This window comes from Canis aureus, chromosome 1 (genome assembly GCF_053574225.1).
Source record: "Canis aureus isolate CA01 chromosome 1, VMU_Caureus_v.1.0, whole genome shotgun sequence".
Lineage (NCBI taxonomy): Eukaryota > Metazoa > Chordata > Mammalia > Carnivora > Canidae > Canis > Canis aureus.
Window position 1 is genome coordinate 63,423,894 of NC_135611.1, and position 20,527 is coordinate 63,444,420.

A 20,527-nucleotide genomic window follows, 5' to 3' on the forward strand; every position below is an offset into this window, starting at 1 on the left:
ACATCAACTCGACAGCTTTTGGTTGGGCAGTGCAAAATGCCTGCATCCCCAGCAGCTACTCAGGCAGCTGAACGTGCGTGTAAAGACAAAAACAGTGACAACCTAAAGAACCATCTGCACTACACACCCCTGGCTTAGTTTTACCAAGGAGTGTGGGGCAGCTACTACCTACCAGGTCTGGCAGTGAGTAGGAACATAGATCGGGTTCTCTTAATTCCATTAAACCTTGGAAGACACTTTTCTGAGAAAAGCCCATTTACAAGAAGAGGGTGATTCAAAGCGGGCGTTTCCATTACGCTAATAAAGTATCTGCATTTCAGCAATTTGGCAAATCGAGTCCCCCTTTTTTTGGCTTTCGACGACTGACGAGTCCTTTCTGAAAATTCAGGGCCGGGTTTCGATGCCCTCTTCAGTTTCTTTGTATTTAGTCGTTCCGATAGGTCCTGACATTTATCTAAAGGAAGACTCATTTGGGATCCCTCCTTTGTGGTTCCCAGGCTGGAGAGCGCTACCCTACACAGAGGCCGGTTCATCAGAAGGCCAGATCCCGTTAGCGGTGGGAAGCTCGGCCCGGCGCGGTTTCATCCTTCACCCCAAGGGGAGTGGGGAGTGCGGGGCCGGCCCGCTCGCTCGGTGGCCTTTGCTCCTTTCTTCTCAGTCTCAGCTCCTCGTTGCAGCCGCTCGGCTCCCCGGCGCAGGTGCACCTGGCAAGGCCAGTGGGTAGCCGCGCCGCCAGCCGGCTGCCGGGGGCTCCGAGGCAAAGTGCACCCCGCGGTCCCGCCTGCACCCCGAGACCCCGGGACCCCGGGACCCGGGGTGCGGGCGCCACCTGGACGGAGCGCTTCGCCCTTCAGGCTTCCGCCCGCAGGTGGCAGCAGCGGGCTCCGGAGCGGGGCTCGGCGCGCGGCTCAGGCGGGCCCCGGGAGCGCCTGCACGACTCCCTCCCGGCGGGCGCGGGCCGCGGAGGCCGAGGGCCGGGGTCGGCTCCGGAGGCTCTGATTTCTGGCGCGGAAACAGTGGGAAGCAGCCGCGCGGCCGCCCGCGGGGGGTCCCCGAGTCCCCGGCAGCATCCCCGTGCCCGCCCGGGTCACCCCCCGGGGCTCCCCGAGCGGCCGGGACGGCGCGGCTGCACCCCCGCCCCCTCCCCCCCCTCCCGCAGCGGCGCGTCTCTAACCCCCGTCTCCATCCCGTCTCCGCGGACCCCCGGCTGCGCACACTTCGCGGGCGCCTCGGGCTCGGCGGCGGGAGCGGGACCGGCGCCCCCCGCGCCCCCCGCGCCCCTCCGCGCCCCCCTGCGCCCTCGGCGGCAGCCCGGCCAGAAGTTTCGGTGTCGGGAGCGGCTCCGCGGGCGCGGGGAGGGGCGCGCGGCGGCCCCGGCGTCTCGCAGCGGGAGGGAGCGCGGAGCCCGGGCGCCGAGCGGCGGCGGGAGGGGCGCGGGAGGGGGAGGGGCGGGGAGGGGGAGGGGCGGGGGCGCGCGCTCCTGCCGCCCCCGGAGCCGCCGCCGAGCGCGCGGGGCGAGCGGGCGCGGGGAGCGGCGGGGGCGCCCCTGGGCGGCCAGATGCCCGTGGGCGCGGCGGCGCTCCGAGGCTGCGGCTGCTGCCCCTGCGGGCCCGGGCGCGGCGCGGCGCGTGCGGCGAGCGGGCGGACGGAGGTGCGGCGGGCGCGGCTGGAGCCGGAGCCGGAGCTGGAGCTGGAGCTGCAGCTGCCGCCGCCGCCGCCGCCGCCGCGCCTGCAGGTCCTAATGCCTGTCCCCCCCCAGGACGCGGGCAGCAGCGGCAGCAGCAGCGGCAGCGGCGGCGGCGGCGGCGGCGGCGGCGGCCCGGAGCCCCCGAGCCCCCGGCAGGTGCGCCTGCCCTTCCCCGCGATCTGATTGGATACAGTGGGGGCTCGACGGTGGCCGCCGTGGGACAGTGCGGCGGCGGCAGGGGTCTCGGAAACCATGGGTTATTGCAGCGGCAGGTGCACGCTCATCTTCATCTGTGGCATGCAACTGGTAAGTGACACTCGGGTCCTCCCCTCGGGCGGCGCGCCTCCGGGCCCCGGGAGCCCTGCACGGGAGGCTCCGCCGCCGGCCGCGCTGGGAGGGGAAATACAGGAGGGCAGGTGACACAGGTAGCGGCCGGCCGTGCTGCACCGGACCGCGGGGACGGGCGCGGGGTGCGGGACCCCCCCCCCCCGTTTCCGCTCCTCCCAACGCAGTTTGGCAGGTGCGGGTTAAACTTGTCTGGGATCTCCCGAGCTCGGTCTCTCGTGCCTGCACGGTGTGCATTCCTGCTCCTGTAACCGCGTGCCTGCCGCAGACGGTCTACTGCACAGGGGTTGGAAGAGACACGGAATAATTTTTGACTTTCCTCCCGCCGGCTAACCCCCCGGCGGTACCTTTTCCTCCGTTGCCATGTGTGATGTTTCAAGGAAGATAATTCCCTTATCCAACTAACGCCCTCGCAAGACCACTGCGCAGGGCAGGTGGTGTCTCCACAGCAGCCCGACCCAGCGGCCACGCTGAGTTGTAAAAGTGTGTAGATTGAAGGGAAATAACTCGGACGGACTCGGTAACGCCACTGCCGTGAACCGAACCGGTGGCCTTTAAATCACAAATACACTGAACTAAAGGAAAGCATTGTATCTTCCTCCACGATGTATGTAACCGCTCCTGAAACAGATCACGTTGTCTCTGATCCTATAGGATGGAGAACCCTATGTACTTTTTGAGGAATGCTGTGTGTTTGCAAAGAGGCAAGGAGCCGGTAATGGAACACGTCAGGTCTCTGAATTTAAATGCTCTAAGGGCAATAGGAGAGGCGGGGGGCGGGGGGGTAGTTCAGAGGTGAGGCATGTACCACTCCAAGTGGTTAATTTGAGGTTAGGGAGTGCTTGCTCCCTCCTGCTGGCAAATAGCGTTCCTTGGAGAGTATGAATTAATCTGCAAAGCCACCCCCGTTTCCAACAATTGTTTCATAAAGGCTGAAAGGACCCCCAGACCGAAGGGGATTGCCGAGACCCCCACCAGGAAAGTGTTCAGAAGAGCAAGGATTTGCTGTTGAGACTGGTAGAAGAATTCCTTAGGGGGTCCTCATTGTTCATCAGTTGTCTTGATCCCCAAGACTGTTTGTTGTTGTTGTTGTTGCTTACTATTTAGCTGAAGCCCGTGCTTTTTGGTTGCATATTGTCTTGGGGTGTTTTTCTTCCCCAGGAAAGTTATCTCAAGATGCCTAGGTGGATCTGTGAATTACTTAGGCTTTCCCACCTTGGCACTTGGTTGTAAGAAAAAGAAGGTGGAACTGTAAATACCGTTTTAAGAATGTAATATTTTTGCAGTGAGTGTAAAGCAGTTTCTTTTTTGCTACACGCTTAAGTTGCGCAATAAAGGACTTTGACTGCTAACGAGAAAGCTAACCCGAACAATGGGAGAGTTTACTTTGTTAAACCAGTGGTTAGGCCAAGTAAGCCCAATTGTATAAGTGTTTTTTTTTTTTTTTTTAACATTCCTATGTTCATATATGATTCAGAAAAGAACACATTTGCTGATTCACTGTGTAAAAGCATAAAACTGTGAGAATGAGTGGGTGGGTAAGTATTCTCATGCTATTTTCAGTTTGAAAATTTTAAAATGTGATTTAACTTTAAGTCATTTAGCGCAGTAGGGCTTTATGGTGGCGGTTGTGTAGGCATTAGATCTATGTGGCATTTTGTGTGATGAACACAAACTTCTCAAGAACTTAGCAATTTTGGAGAAACCTAAGTATACAAATAAGCTAAATATACAAAGTGGCACGATAAGGCTCAAGATTTCTCTGTGTGTGTTTTGTTCATGTGTGTGCACATATGCGACGGTGTGTATCGGAGAAGTGCTCCATCCCTTATGGAACAGAAATTCTGAATCAAAGTGAAGTTCCCTAACAAAACAGAGGCAGTTGTGATACAGGAATGTTCAGCCTAAGCAAGTCTCCATTCGAATCTTAAGGATGTTCTATAACAATCATGTGATTTTTTTCCCCATTCCGACTTTATGTGCCACCAGGCTAATATAATTAGCAGCCATGCTAATGCAGATGCAGAACAAAAAACAAAGGACGAGGAACATTCGTTGCTTTGATAAGGCTAAAAGATCACGTTTAAAGGACCTCAGAGATCTGGAATTGTTACGTCTTAGAAGTAGAGTATTTAATTTTAATAAAATAATTCCTTTGCAAACTAATAATTGCAGAGCACTGCACACAGACACATAAAATAGGGGGATGAATATGTTTTCCTTTGCTCTTGATAGATCTTTAGAAACTTTTTGTATCTATCAGCTATTATGAGTAGAAGTGGTTTTTATATGTAGGGGTGTTTCCAGAGTAACTTATGGCTCAGGTACCGTTGATGGACACAGAGGTTCACCCACTTTTGTTTACTTCTGGAGTGTTCAGTGTGTGTTTTTGTGACGTTTGGGCATGTTGTACTGATAAATCTTAGATCTATTAAAATGAATGGAAGCGAAAGGTAGGCTAGGACAGCAACTTTGTAAAATTCCTTTATTAAGTAACTTGAAGTTTCTGGAAACATTTATTTCCAATTCCGTAAGTAGAATATCTCTGTGTTAATTAGACTTAAAGGAATAGTTATGTTTAGGCCAGCTTGCAGCTGACCTTTGTGGAGGATGAGGTAGCTGTTGGTACACTGGCGATGAGAGAACCTCATTCATCAGGTTATTATCAGAGCAGATGCAGTGTGTGATCTTTTAACAGGTGAGGGACAGAGACAAACGCTCCAGAAAAATTTACCTGTCAGGATTCGACATCTTTGCCTTTAATTATATTAAATGTGCTTTAATTATATTAAATGTGCGTTTAATTTAACATTTGGCAGATTACAAGTGTGGATAAACATACATTCTTTTAAAAGTCAGTTTATGAGACAGGAATTCAGAATTTCATACCAAAGAGACCCAATACAAAACTTCCATCTTATGAAAAAGTATCTGCTGCTGTATATCATAAATTAAAATCTTTGAGATGTATGGTTATTCTGACTTCAGATTTTAGGATGATTGCTATGAAAAAGGGGTGTGATCTCTGGGAACAGATTTGTTATATGTGCACGATCCAAAGTTTAAGCTCTTAATCTCAAGAAGGTAATTTTCTTTTTATCATCGCTGTCCCTAATGCTCAGAACCTGAAGATTTCAGATAGTAACAAAACTCATCACTGCATGTGCAGTGTTGGATATAGTGGCACAGGACAAGACCAATCTAGCTTCTTATTTACAACTCAGCAGCTTGAGATGACGTCTGTGTTGTTTTACTTTATTATTTTTGCTTTTTGTTCTTCAGTGTTTGGTTGACTCAGTACTTTATTTGAATATTGCAAAAATCACTCAGATAATCCTCAGTGAAAATCACTTAGATATACTGTGGAAAAAACATAACTTATTTTGGTTTGAAAAGAAGGCTTTGTTTTCAAGTAAGAAAATTAAACATGCCCCCCCCCTTTTTGTGTGCATCATATTCTTCTATGGAACATAGTGTATGTGCCATAAACTATTGAAAGTAGAGATTTATGTCCAGAGTAACGCTTGAAGGTGCCATTCTTACCATGTGCTTTCTGAAATATTGCTAACTTGGAGCAGGAGCAACTAAGGATTGTGTTAGTTCCCACGAAAAAGCACATTTGAAACTTACTCAAGAATGACCAGTTACCTTCTACTGCACAGGTAGTTACTAAGCATCTTCAGAGGGACACATTTTTTTAGAAAAGAAAGCCATGAGTGTGTTGATAGACTAAATAAAAGCAATCTGTTATAATTATGGAGTATTTCAGTGATGCCTGTGATGTTTGTACAGTGTTCATAGTTACATGAAGTATCATCATTTTTTTTTTTTTTTTTTTGTAATTAAAGCATGATGTGAAGTGACTTGAAAACTGCCTGTGGAATCTTACGATTTTCCTTTTGACATGTTTGAAAGTCCTGCAGAAGTTTAGAACTCTACCTGCCACAAAACCTCCATACCGGGACAATTTAAAATTTTAGTTTCCTATGCCACTGATAGTAAAATCTTGTGATCATGACCCAGTCTAACTCATGGAGAAGACTAACAATTTTCACGTGGTATTTCAGAGGCTTACGGTGCAAAAGTATGCTGGGTGTGCTAAGTTGTAAAATAACTTTCTTCTTTTCAAATGTTTTTTTCCTTTTGCATCCCAGCATTGTCTTGTGGGTATGTGTGCACATTTTTTTAGACCTGTCTTTTCATTGTAAATTCAGTACTGCTCTGCTCTAAACGTTTACCAGGAAAGATACAGAAACTCCTTCCCCTGTCCAGCTCTGTTTCTTGGTTCACGAGCCAAGTGGCAAAGCTCTTTTTTTTTTTTTTTTTTTTTCCATATACCCAAAGTTTCAAAGAACCAATCTGTGCAGAGCTTTTCCCCTGCTTTCTCCAGTAGAGGCTTGGATGGGCAGCATGCCGTGTGCAGAATGCCAGACTCCTCTCTGGCATGGGCCCCATTAGTGGGCAGTGGCCCAGAAATGTGAATAGGCATTGCCACTTCCTTTTCCCTGTGATCCTGCTTTATTTTGGGGTCAAATTCTCTCCTTGCCCAATCAAGAATTTTAGAATGGCAGCCAGGGACTCCCTTGAAATCAGTCTTTATTTCTGGTTCTGGTGCTTTTTTTGTGCATTCCGGCTTGAGAAAAATAAAATCTGAGACAGAGGCACATTTTAACCCTCCTAGATTTATACTGGAAATAAAAATATTAGAATTATGGCATCAGTTGCATTTAGTATTTGTATACATACAACTAATGGCCAAAATTTCAAAGGATATACTTCAGTTATGTTATTTGGTGGAATCTCAAGCAGCTCAGTGTAATTTTTCCAAAAAGTAGTTTTGAAACGAGTATCACTAATAATGGATAATTTTCTGTTTCCAGGATTTACCACACTCAAGTGTCAGGAATCAAACGTACGCATGAGAAATATTTCTATTTCCTTTCTATTCCATTTTTTCACCGATTACATGAACTCCTCCAATTTTAGCCGTCATTTCCCCCCAGAGAAACTTGATTATTGTTTATTTTCAAAATAATAAAATACATGGTCTATCAAGATACAATACATCTAAGGTTCCTTTTTCCCCTCTAAGAAGGATAGAAACAAATCTTGTGTTAACACTTAGATAATTTCTACATATGGAATGAAAACAAAAGTGTATGAAACTTTTATTCCTACCAACTCCAAGAAAATGAAGGATATTTAAACACTGGAAAGAAATAAGATAAAATTATGTTTTTTTTTCTTTTTTTTTTTTGCCTTTCTACATGTTAAGGTGGAAAATGAAATTTATAAACTGGGTTTCTTTTCTTTTTACCATTTGAGGTCCATTTGAGGTATATTTAAATTTGCAAGTTCTTACTATTTAAAGGAATTACTTGCTTCATCTTCCTGAATGCAGTGCTTTTCTTTTTAGGCTTAAACTCTAAAACAGGCCCTGGGTCTAATGAATAAAAATATTTCTAACAGTAAGTCTGATGGAATCTATAGACTTTCTTTCTTTCTTTCTTTCTTTCTTTCTTTTTTTTTTTCAACCCAGAATGGAAATAAGGTGACTTCTGATAATTTTTACCTTTTGAATTAATCACGGATCACATGCTAACTTTGAGCCTTGTAGAAACTTTACTTGAAAAGTTACAATAAACTGACTCTGGTGTGTACTTGGAAACAAATTTTGTGCTTTTATAATTTATTGTGCTTTAGACGTCTAGCTTTGTAAAATACTTATAATGATGAGAGCTGTCAGTATTTACTGGAAGCTTGTTCTGGGCTAAATGCTAATCATGTTTTTTCACCAATTCCAATAATCCTACGAGATGGGTGATAGATACTAATATCCTCACTTTACAGGGGAGAAAGTGGAGACTCTGAAAGTTTAAGCAACTTTCTGAAGTCCTTCTCTCAGTGAGTGACAGAGCTTGCCCTCACCCCCCCTGCCCCACTCTAAGCCAGACTGAGCTTCACTGAATCCCTTCCATGTGTCATAAAACAGTGTTGTAGCTCATGTTTCTTTGACTCACAAAGGCAAAATCTCCCTTCTGATTCCTAGTGGGCCCAGAAATCAACACAAGACTAAGCAGGCTCGGGGTGTGGGGGGGTGTTGGTGCCAGGCTTCTGTCCAACTTGGCCGGCCTGGGGGGGACCCAGGGTGGCCACAGCGGGGGGCTGCTGGTGGGTGAGGTGTGCGCTACAAGCAGACACTGTTCCCTGCACAGTCAGCTTGCCTCGCTGTTCCCACTGGATTTCAAGTGTGCATTAATATTGCAAAACACACTTGCAGTTATCCCTTGGAGAGGTGATCCCTCATAATGACGTTGTGTTTCTGTCATTGCTGAAGGGTGGGGAGGAGTGTCACAGCTACTATCTGTGTCCGGCCATTTATTGAGAAATCAGCACATGGGATGGGCTTGCACGCTTTGATATGTATGTTTTAGAAAGATTCTATGGGAAGACAGAATGTATTTGTTTTTCTCAAATTCCCATTTTTTTAAAACCAATTTCTGATGAATTGCTTATGCAGCGTGATGTTATTATTTGCCTCTTGTTTGTTTTTTTTTTTTAAACACGTCCCGGTCCTAAATCCATCAGGATGAGTTATTAGTAAGAATATTAGTTAAAATTATTGTCGTTGGGGATGACTTTGAGTAATAGGTTGTTTGAAATGTGCATTGAATATTCTAGAGCACTTCTGGGTCTTGATGGTGCATCAGAATCACTTGCAGGGTGCTCCCCACACAAATCAACGGACCCCAGGGCTTCTGATTCAGTAGGTCTCAGCGAGGTCCTGGACCTGGAATTTGCTCTTCCAGTGAGTTCCCCAGGGGGACACGGATGCCGCTGGTTAGGGACCACATTTTGAGAACCACTGGCCCAAAGAATATGTCTTCACTTAGGGTGTTACCCGAATACGTGAACCTTGTTTTTGAAAATTTTCAACCTAAGTAGAAAATTAGCTCATTCTTCCTTTGGCCTTTTATTTATGCGAACACAAACTCCTTCAGGACCAACTGTGTCTATTTAGGACTTTAGCTTAGTCTTATTCAGAAGTTTAAATAAGGGGAATGGAAGGTCTTTCTCCAGCACTTGAGTCTTTGCAGCGAATAGAGACGCAGGCCATGTGCAAGTGATTCTGTGCTTCTAGTGGGTTCGCTCCCTGCCTGTCATGCTGGAGCCGAATTGGTTCCTTCAGCTGTCTCTCTTTGCTAGCCTAGCCCCTCACTATGAATTTCTGGAATAGCTTCTCACTGCCAAGCGCAACCGTGGGGGACAGAGGGAGAGGTGGGGCTATGCTGGGAAAGCACTCAACTAAGCCAGAGGGCAGATTTTTCTACACCCCGTCTGCCCAACTAAGTGACTGATTGTCATTTCATCACTTACAAAAGAGAGGCAAATAATTCCTCATCCGTTTCCCCTACAAGATGCTTAGGAGCATCTGGGGAGAAAATGGGCTCAAAGTTTATGTATTGAAGAGCTTCCCAGATGTGAAAGGAGCTTCCCAGACTTGTGATATCTAGACAACCTTTCAGACTTGTGATATCTAGACAACCTTTGTAAGTATGAATAGTTTAATCTTCCAGAACTGCTTATCCAGTCACAGGAGGGGGGGGGGTATGGGCTGTTTGTATATCACTTGGACAATGACTTTAGTTGTTGTAACAACTAATTTCTTGTAGTAACAGTTTTTTTTCTTCACCCACCTGTCATTTTGGGGGACTGTGTACATAGGATGATACCCCTGGGTGCAGGTAGGTGAAATAGGTCAAGCGTTATGCTTCGGTGTCTAATACACCTACTTGAAGTGTTCATTAAGGATTGCATTTTACAAATCGGTCAGTACAGTCCTTCTTTGGACTGGTATTTCTTTTAATTTTTCATTATTTTTTATTTTTTTATAAATTTATTTTTTGTTGGGGTTCAATTTGCCAACATATAGAATAACACCCAGTGCTCATCCCATCAAGTGCCCCCCTCAGTGCCCGTCACCCAGTCACCCCCACCCCCTGCCCACCTCCCCTTCCACCACCCCTAGTTCATTTCTGGACTGGTATTTCTAAAACTGTGTTCCATGGGCACATGTTCTGCAAAATGCTCTGTAGTACAGGAGCTCTGAGGTTAAATAAGTTGTGGGATGCTACAGGCTTTTCAGCCTCTCTCCTGCCCCCGAAGGGTCACAATACATTCTAGTGGCCCCTAGAAGTCCTACACCAGAGAAACTGCTGCTTAATTCCATTTAACTTCACAAATACTTATAAAGTGCTTGCAGCCAACCAAAGACCTCTTTTCCTGAGAGCCCCTATTAATCTTCCATGGAACCAGCATTCTCAGTAACACTTTTTAACGAATTATTACTCTTGGCTAATAGTGCCGTCCAAAGTTAATAATATTAAATTATTATCTAAACAATATTGAAGGGCCGAAAATTCAATATGGACACTCTTAAGCTACTAAAGAGGTATTTAGCAAATAGCGATACATAAAGATGTCTAAGAATATCAAATATTACCATCGCGTAATTAAAATCAATGAAGGGGACCTCGTTTTCACACACTTGGCCAGTTTTTCATGTATTTCCTTGAGTTTCGTGAAATGATGTCTCAGCCACTAAAATCACACCCCTTAACCTTGAAATTCAGTCAGGTCTCATTATTGGTGTTACGAAGAAGGAGGGATGTTGCAATAGGCTTCCGAAGATATTTGGAAATTTAGAACACCTGGGGGAGGGCATCTGCGGTGAATTTTTTTTGAAGTCATAGGTGAGGAGCAGGGCCTGTATCTTATATCTGAAACCAAGCCAGCCTTTCCAGCATCGGCCCCTAAATGTCTGTCTTTGCAGGGCTGGTGGTAAGGAGTTTTTGTACTGACTTTTGTTTCCTAATCAGTGCACACACTCTAAAACAGTAACACATTTAAAAGCCCTAACAATGTTGTGTTCTTTGGAAACAAATGGGTCTTAGATGGGAATGGAGGAATCAGATCTCTTCTGCTAACAGAAGTCTTTGTACGCATGTGTATGATGCTAACTGCACAACAGAATAAGGAGGTGTTTCAAATGTTTTAACTGACAGCCATGAGTCAGAGGATAGATGGGTCAGTGTTATGTCTACAATGTTCAGTGGTCGGGGATTCATATGAGACTCCTCTATGTGGGCTTCTAGGCCTGGGGGTATACAAGGCAGATCTCCTAGACTATTATTATTATTATTATTATTATTATTATTATTATTATTATTATTATTATTTTTGTAAAGGACAGTCTCTGATGTCACTAGGAAAAAAACGTGGGGAAGACTTTTACAGGCCCCATGGAGACCATTACAGCCTGCATGCTTCCGTGGTCATGGGCCCCTGGCAAAGGGCTCTGTTGACTTGCCTTGGCATTGAGTACTTCCTTTGTTATGGCACCTGCAGGTGGTGGGAGGCAGCTTGCTCCTGGGGGTCATGATTCATCCTGTGGATGCGCAGATCCTGACCTTACTCTCTCAATCTGTAAATTTAGGGAATAGCTGACCTATATGAGTTGGTGAATCCAGGCGCTGCCCATTTGTTCCATTTGATTTCTCTGAGCTGCAGAGGTGAGATCAGGATCTGGGGATGAGTTTAACGCCAGTTATTGGGGGCAGTGAGCGAGCTACATATTTGAAGACTTTAGAAGCATCTGTGGGTTTGATAATGCGCAAGTGGTATGTAAAGAGCTCTGGGTCTTCCCCCCACCCCCTTCCACCTTTTTAAATAAAGCTTTGCTTGGCGTTAAATACAGTTAAATAAGCCAGTTCGGACTGGCTGGCTCAGTCGGAACAGCACAGGACTCTTGATCTCAGGGTGTGAGTTCGAGTCCTGCGTTGGGTGTAGAGATTACTTAAGTAAATAAGAGGATTTTAAAAAATAAAGCTTGCTCAAACTTGGTGATTCTCTACAATATTGGAGCTGTGTCTAGGGTTATGTATTTCTTACCCTTATCAATAAAGGATTAATGAAGTTTAATTTTTGCCCATCTTTCATAAAATGTAGCTCCATTTTATTCAGTCAGAGGATGTTAGTTAAATTATGGCTCTTCAATAGCATTTATGAACCTGAGTTTTGCTTTTCTTTTGGATTGGTATTGAAAGTTTTCTTCTTTCTTCTAAAGGGTGGGGCTGGGGAAGTAGAGAGATGTAGGGGAGAGGTGGCTGGATCCTGAATGTCTAGCAGTTAAAAGGCAACTAATACTTCTCTACTTAAAATGATATATGCATTTTTAAAGCCTGTGAAGATGACTGCGAATTCACTAATGAGTTTTCTCAGGAACATATTTCTGGTTTTATCTATAATGTTCTTGGGAAATTCCACAGGCTCTTATAGGGGACACTGCTCTCCCGTTTTACCATTTTATAGACTGTTGGAGTAGATTTGTTGCTGTTCAAAAAAAGCTGTCCTAGAAACCAGGCAAGTGGCATAAGTTCGATTTACATTTAGTAAATGTAAATCTTCTAATAACAGTGTTTAGTGACCTTTAATTATATGCCTCTCTTACTTTAATTCTTAAGGGAAACCTGTTGGTTTTCACTTTCTTTTCACAGGAATGAGATAGTGATGATTGCTACGTGATTGCACTTACTTTGACTCCAGGGTTATATTAAGTACCACAGCAGCCTGAAATGTTAGCTTTTCCTATAAGTAGGGAGAAATAAAACCCAATGTATTTTTTTTTTTTTTGAGATTTGTATACCAGTAAGGCAGACTTTACATGCAAAATAGTTCTGTTGAATATAGGCTTATTTTAAAATTTAATCTTTCATAATGTGAATAAAAATGTCACATATTGAACTTTAATAGTAATACATGGATGAGGAGTATTAGCAAAATTGTTGAGTCAGAGGCAGTGATCCCAGTTTACAGGAGGGGCATTAACTTTTTGGCTGAAAAGTTAATTCTGTGACATAAAAATATCTTTCTTTTACAAAAATACATCTCCCTGAAAGTCTTTCTGATGTAGTTTGAATGCAGCAGTAGTTGGACCCATGATTGTCAGATTGTCCGAGGTGGAGAACCACCTATGCCTGGGGCCCTGCCCTTGGGTCTTGGGAGAAGAAGACCCAGTGCAACTCCAGGAATCAACCTAGAGTTGATTACTAGCCTGCACTGCTGTGTTCCAGTTATTGTTTCAAAATAAATGAATGAACAGTGGGAGGAAATGAAGTAACTACTAAATCAGCTTCATCAAGAAGGATTTATGAAATGTCCACCCATGAATAGCATACTGACATGTGCTGAGTAACTTAAGTGTATGTTTCTGTCCTTTTGGCAGTTAGGGTATGGTCTAGCTGAAAGGAACGTCAAGCTGTGTTTCTGTCATGGGTTGATCTAATATTTAGTGTTTGTAATAATTGAAGATCAGTTTAGGTTGCAACATGATCCTTATTTATTTATTTACGAAGCCATAGTACTTGCTTAATGTGGTAGCACTTAAAAATGCTCTGCTGTTCTCTGTCATAAACCGAAGATCACATTTCAAGCTACTATAAATAAGATCAGTGTTGGTGAAAAGTAAATGTTGATGTAAACTGGGCCATCTTTGAAAACTGTGAATTCATATCTTTCAAATTTGTATTATCTAGCTTTACTTACCGTGATTGATAGAACATTATTTAAAGGCTCTCTTAGGTCAGAATGTAAATAATGAAGTGAATCCTGTCTTTATAGTTCACATCTCCAGAGCAGTACTTTTTACTTTTTGACTTTTTTTTTTTTTTAAATGCCTGATGGGCTCTTTTGAGAATCTGCTAAAAGTTACGAACTTTCTCATCAGAAAAATACCCATATAATTTGTGGGGGTTCACAAATGTCTCAACCCGATACATGAAATTGGGGTGAAACCTGCTGATAAATTTTTCCGTTTCTTTTTTTTTTCGTCTAACATTTCATCAAGATATTCTATTTATTGACAAATTTAATTCAGTTACTTTGAATTTGCAAGACATTTTAAGAGATTCTATAAATATATTTGACACGCATTATTTAAAATATATTGTAAAGATAATATAGGCTCTTTGTGAGTGCCTTTGTGTGAGTGTTATGGAAGGTAAAAGATGCAGAGTTGAGTTGGATAGTGTAAGCAAACTAGGCCTTTATCTAAGAGGTTAAGTGATATGCTTGGATACCTACAGAATGATATGGAATAATAAGAACTGTAAGAAAAGTAAGAGTGAAGTAATAAGGAGACTTGGGGGAGGTAATCACTTACGTCTTCCTAGGCTCATCATCCTGGTATATGATAGGTCGACTTCTACAACTAAAAACTGGAGAAAGGAGAATCCCAGAAGGAAGAAATGGTAGTCAGGGGGTGCCTGACTGGCTCAGTTGTTTGGGCATGCAACTCTTGATCTCAGGGTCAGGAGTTCCAGCCTGCATTGGCCCCACACAGAGCTCACTAAAAAAAAAAAAAAAAAAAAAAATAATAATAATAATAAATAAATAAATGAAGAACAAAGGTGAGAATGAAAGAGTGTGTGTGTGGGACAATGAAGAGTCAAGTTTACTGGCAAGTAGGAAGAGTTGGGGGGTGAAACAGAGAATGAAATGGGTAGGGCTGCAGTTTGCGGATGGACTAGAGCACCTTTGGAGGGAGTTTAAACTTTATAGGATATGCATTTCTACAGATGTCAATTTTCCAGGTGAATGACACCATTCCTCATAGTAGAATAAGAAGCAACATGACATGAGGGTGAAAGCCTGAGGTTTGGAGCAAGCTCTGTGGGGAATGTAAGGGAAAGCAGTGATAAATTAATTAAATAAGTGCTAAATTTCATCAGAGGCCTTATTTGACAGTGGGTTGCATGCATTTGTAAGGGAGCCTATTACTTTTCCATCATTCCCCAACTTTCTAAGAGCTGGAATGGAAAAGCAGAAAGTGGAAGTTTCCTTGGTCTTTCAACAAAACTGAGGCTTTGGTTGTCTTGAAATAAAGTGTAGGACTGGTGGCCATGAATAGGGTGCCAGAATGAAAGGGGCAATTAGGTAACTAGAGCACCATTGTGGATGTTCGAGGATAGGAGGCGAGTTCAGCAGAAGGGGGATGACAGGAAAGGTGGTTGTGTTAGTTAGTGGTATGGTGAGACAATACACAGAGGGGTTTAGGTCTTGGAGAGGAGTGCTGCCTGGGGCATGCGGAGCCCCTTGATTGGCCACCAAATTGGTGGAGGGTCTAGTTGCTGAGAAAGATGAGAGGCCACGAGGCCCAGCTGTGAGAAGAACCATCACTGTACATTTTGGCTTTATTAAAGATGGTCAACAGTTAGGGACGAAGAGGAACACAGGAAAGAACAAGAGCGTTGCAGGGATTGGAGGTAATTGTGAGAATTTGGGGAGAGTATGGTTTGATCTGGCAATTGGAGCTGGAAAAGAAGGATGGTGAGTGGGTGTCAGGAGGAAGAATTAGGAAGAATGGAAACGTTTAAAGAGTATGTGAGTGGAAAGATGAAGGAAGGGAACAGTAGGTCTCAGGTAAGGTACTGTCTCAGCTTCAGCAGTATTGTCATTTGGGACTGGATACTTCTTTGTCATGTGGGGCTGTCCTGTGCATCGCATGATGTTTAGCAGCATCCCTGGTCTCTACACATTGGATGCCAGTAGCATACTCCAGGTTGTGACAACCAAAAATGTCTTTAGACGGTGCCAAATTACAAAATAGCCCTCTTGCTGAGATCCACTGAGCTAGAGCAAAGCCCTAGAAAGCGCACTTAATAATAACAGCAGGTTTTCTTCATACTGATGGAATTTGGAATTGTCCAGAGAACAGTGGAAATATGGGTGAAGGGAAGAGAAGCTTTAAGCTTGGCCATTGTATACCTGTGAGGGTCATGCCCTGTGCACCGTGGCCGTGGGTCACAGTCACTGGGGGCTCTATTAAAAGTCAACACCAGCACTCCTTTCCCCAGCCCCTTGACCCTCAGGGAAGCAGCCTATTCATCTAGACATTTTGGAAAGTTTCTAGATGATTCTTCTTGTTTCTAAGCAGGTATCACATGAGAGCAGGCCAGTGGGTGAGCAGCTTTGGAGGCGTGCAGAGAAGTGGGAGGAGAGATAAAGGAGATTGGGAGGTAGGTTGAGATGTGTGTTAGGGACTGGGAGATATACAGTAGGAATCGGGAGCTAGGTTGAGATATACACTGAGTTAGCATTTGTGGGAATAGCTGGTGAGGCAGTGTCGATTGTAGATTCATTTGAAAGCTGCTTTTTATGGTCAATTATGTGCTCAGCCAAGCCTTTGCCTTCTTGGCTGTCTTGCTCCTTTCAGCTTGTACCAGGTGGATGTTATCTAAGAGCCAGTGAATGTCATCTTTTCTTTGGTGCCTGAAAGGACTGTCCATGAATATTTGACACTTTGCATTTGTCCTCTCCCAACTCTGATAGCCTGCTAAAATATGCACGTAGTATATAGTTCTTCACGAAATGTCTTAGTTAAGAAAGATTTCAGGTACAGAATATGTATTAATGAAGAGATAGACATGTAATCGTTTATATGAAGAGCGAGACATGAAGTTTTGGGTCAGATTGTAAGTTTTTAATTTGGGGATCCCTGGGTGGCGCAGCGGTTTAGCGCCTGCCTTTGGCCCAGGGCGCGATCCTGGAGACCCGGGATCGAATCCCACATCGGGCTCTCGGTGCATGGAGCCTGCTTCTCCCTCTGCCTATGTCTCTGCCTCTGTCTCTCTCTCTCTCTCTCTCTCTCTGTGACTATCATAAATAAATAAAAATAAATGTTTAAAAAAAAAAAAAAAAAAGTAAGTTTTTAATTTAATAAAAGATTTTGGGTAAGAGTTACTATGACTGTAAATAAAAAGTAAACCTTTTTTAAGGCTCTAAAGAATTTGGAAACGTTCCCTCACTCTTATGGAAATGCACAGACACACCCACATAAATTATAGCCCGTGCCGTTCAGGAACTTAAATTAAAAAAAAAATACTTAAGCTATTAATATTCCTTAGGTGATTCCCCCAGACCCAAGAATATTCAACAGCATTTTAATATTTGATATCCTGATTCACTAGAAGGCCCAGTTATTGCTAAAAAAGTATGGGAAGACAGCAGAGATTAATCTTTTAAATTATCCTATCTTAGACTATATAATTCCTCTTGGCCCACGTTGATTTCTTTTGGTACCTCAGTCTTTTGGTGGACTCTGATTTGCATGCCTGGGGGTAGGAGAGTAAATTACATGACTTCTTGAAGGTCCTTTTAGCTTGAAGATTTTGTGATTAAATCTTGCATTTAGAAAATTGGCTTTTTCTGGGAGATCCAGACTATAAGGTACTTTTCCATCTTCATATTTGTAGAGAGCTAAATTAATATGTCACCTCATGCAGTTTTTCTTTAATACGGTACAGGACAAGATAGCAGTAATAGAGGCAAGAATAAAACCAACACGAACACCTTAATAAACTTAGAACCAAGATGCATATGATGCTTTCTCAATTGCTCTTATGTACAAGCTTCTAAAGATGTAACTGGGTCCTCTGAAGGTTTAGGTGTGTGGCGTGTGTTTGTGTGTGTGTGTGTGTGTAATGAGTGCAGTGGGTACATGGTGGGAGCAAAGGGGAGAATAAAAATGATACTGTTCAGAGGAATTGACTTAGGTGTGGTGGATGTATGTATGGAAGAAGAGGGAAGTGGGTTTTCTTAGAATACACTCTGCTCTTCTTAGCACATTGTTCTTCCGGATGTGCTAGGTTTTCAGCAGGTCTTGTTAACTGGATGTCCTCAGGGCATGGAGTGAAAAGCAGGAACCTTCATGAAGCTCAATGCAGAGACAGAGAATGGAGAAGACTACTGTATTCGGATGGAACCAGTGCAAGTATAGGTAGGCGGATTGCAATTATCCCCACTGGAATTCAGCCAGGACACACATTAGTGCATGCTACTTCCTGTCTAGCCTAATTAAAGGATTGTTGAGAACTAACAAAGTTGGCTGATTTGCAAAAGTCAGCGCTTGCTAAAATTTGTAAGCTATAAGTGCTTAACAGTATGACCTGATTTTTATGCCAGGGTCATCTTATTAATTAAAGTTTTCCAATCATCTAATTAGAAAATACAGTCTGAGCTGAGTCTGGAGGATTCCCAGTCTTACTTGCTAATTTAAAGAAAAGTGGAAACGAAGAAGAACAGCACTCAATTAAAGCAATGCAATGGAAAGCTGTGTTCTGGACATGCCTTCAGAGATGCTCCATACCAGCGGGGTAATTATTTAGGATGTACTTCCAGTAGAGACATTAAAGGGACACCAGTGAGTTAGCTTTAAAATGGAGAAATCTGTGCCAGCCCCCAGATTAACTCTTGGACTAGAATATGAGTGCACAATGGAAAGCTGGAAGGCATGACCAACACTACTGATTGAAACGAAACAGTTTGCTCATTGACGTTATGCTTTATTTTTTTAAGCTCAAATAGTACTTTGTCCGAAGAGCAGAAGGAGAAAGAATAGTCTAATAGGATTTTAGATGATTACCTGACACTTAAATATATCTTCTTTTGGGAAAAAAAAAAAGTAGATAAAGGATTCTATGTATTTTCTAAATGTAAGATTCTCTAACTGGGGTGTCACATTTAAGTTCTGAATAGTCTGGAGTTAATTTCTCATTACTGTTTTTATATGCCTAGTATGCTGAGAGCAGTGCTGTATCCCCTGCCCCCCCCCAAACAACAACAACAACAACAAAACCAAAAAGCAAAAACCTTCAAAACATTTTATTAAATATCTATTATGGGTCACCCACTGGACTAAGCAGAAAGTCTTAAAAGAAGCACAAAAAAGATGTGGCCAACACAAAAGACACATGGGTCTGTGGATATCTAGCAATTGAGTAATTAATCATAGGTAGCTGAAATCAACTCAGTATTTCTCTGCAGATACTAGTAAATGAAGTTTTGTACAAAGAATTTTTTTATAAGAGCTTATTTCTACACAGTGAAATAAAAGGGATAGAAAGGAACTTTTAATTTCTGTTGAAATTTTAAGAATAAGCTGTCTGTATTCTGAGTTGTCTTGATCAGACACACGTTTGTAGAGCATTTCTCATTTATGTGACAACAGATAAATAAGCACCATGGGACATAGATGTTCCCTCCATCTTCCCATGTTGACCATCTACATGCTTCGCAGCTGAATAAATCACGCCAGCATTCAGGTGGCTGTGCCAAACCAGAATCTCTCCATGACAGCCATTGAGTAGAGCATGAGTGTGAATCACCTCTCTTGACCAAAGGTAGATTTATTTATGCATCTTATAGCTGAATTGGATTTTTAAAAAAATTAAAAAAAAAATTTGGTACTTGCTTTGAAATTAAGGGATATTGTTACTACCCCTTTGCTATGTGTCAGTATCCCCTCAACAATTTTTGTGTTGTCTTAAGCCTATAGGGTGATGTTACCTACATCATTTTTAAAAGTTAGAATATTATACCCATTCATCTGTAAGAGACTTAAATAATACATGTCAAATTAAAATTTCACCTTTAGGCTTCACTCAAGATGCACTTAGAATGAATATATCATAAGCCATAGAGGGAAAAACATTCTAGCTGTTTCACAATGGTTTGGCCTCAAAAAGAAAGCAGCCAAAGAAAAAAATGTAGCTGATGGTTTACACACCAACAACAGTGCTCAGGAATTTTTTGGGCCATTGCTTCTGTTTTTAATGAGCAATAGTACATGCCAGCCAATCACGTATCACTGGATCATTATATATATTAACACTTCCAAAGCAAATAAGGCACACTGACCTGAAAGGGTGGGAGTGAAGCATTTCTGTAGACAATACTGTTATCATAGGTAGATGTCACCAGTTTTTCTTTTCATTGAGAAATTGAAACAACACTTTAATGAAACATGGCTCCTTCATATTGTCCCTCCCTTTTTTAGATCAGGCATCGTATTTTTAGCTGGGAAGATGAGAGCAGCTGGTTCAGGCCAGGTGCTGATAGTACTAATGTTGATGTAAGATGCTGCTCAGATGGATGGTGCAAAGGGAAATCATTGTCCCTTGATTTGATCATGCTGGCTCTAAAATTTATTTTTTGATCTGGCATTTGACTTTGCATTATACTCAGAGAGCTGGAAATCACAAAGCTGTGCAGCTGCAGAGTATATATAGATAGAGACCCTGTACCATTACCTCACACACCCAGCACTATTAGCAGTCTGTGTGAGTGAAAATTCCGTTGGGGAACAAAAGCCCGTTATTTTTCTCCATACTGTAAGAGAGGCTTATAGCTTGGGCCTACTGTGGGTGTGTGGAAGGCCACAGACACCACAGACAGAGGCAGAGCTGGGGCCAGGGGTGGGGTTGTGTGAGGATTAGGGACCCATCAAGTTAAAAAACAATATTGTTTTCTTACGAGGTCTGTTTTACCCTTGCATATATGCATGCGCGTGTGTGTATATATATGTGTATATCTATATATGTGTGTGTGTGTGTGTGTGTGTGTATGGATAAACTGATTTTAGAATCTGATTAAGATTCT

At 43.2% G+C, this 20,527-nt stretch overlaps 1 protein-coding gene across 3 annotated transcripts in view; it reads left to right on the plus strand.

The window, feature by feature from the left end:
* Nucleotides 1-1,777: 1,777 nt before the first annotated feature.
* The window catches only part of NKAIN2 (sodium/potassium transporting ATPase interacting 2), a 952,120-nt gene continuing 933,370 nt past the window's right edge, over nucleotides 1,778-20,527 (plus strand). The window contains exon 1 of one of the 3 annotated variants that reach the window (XM_077902232.1): nucleotides 1,778-1,993. In XM_077902232.1, coding sequence (XP_077758358.1) covers nucleotides 1,940-1,993 — 54 coding nt within the window. In that variant the 5' untranslated portion in view covers nucleotides 1,778-1,939. The remainder of the gene's footprint in view (nucleotides 1,994-20,527) is intronic. The other 2 variants (XM_077902211.1, XM_077902223.1) reach the window with 2 other exon arrangements.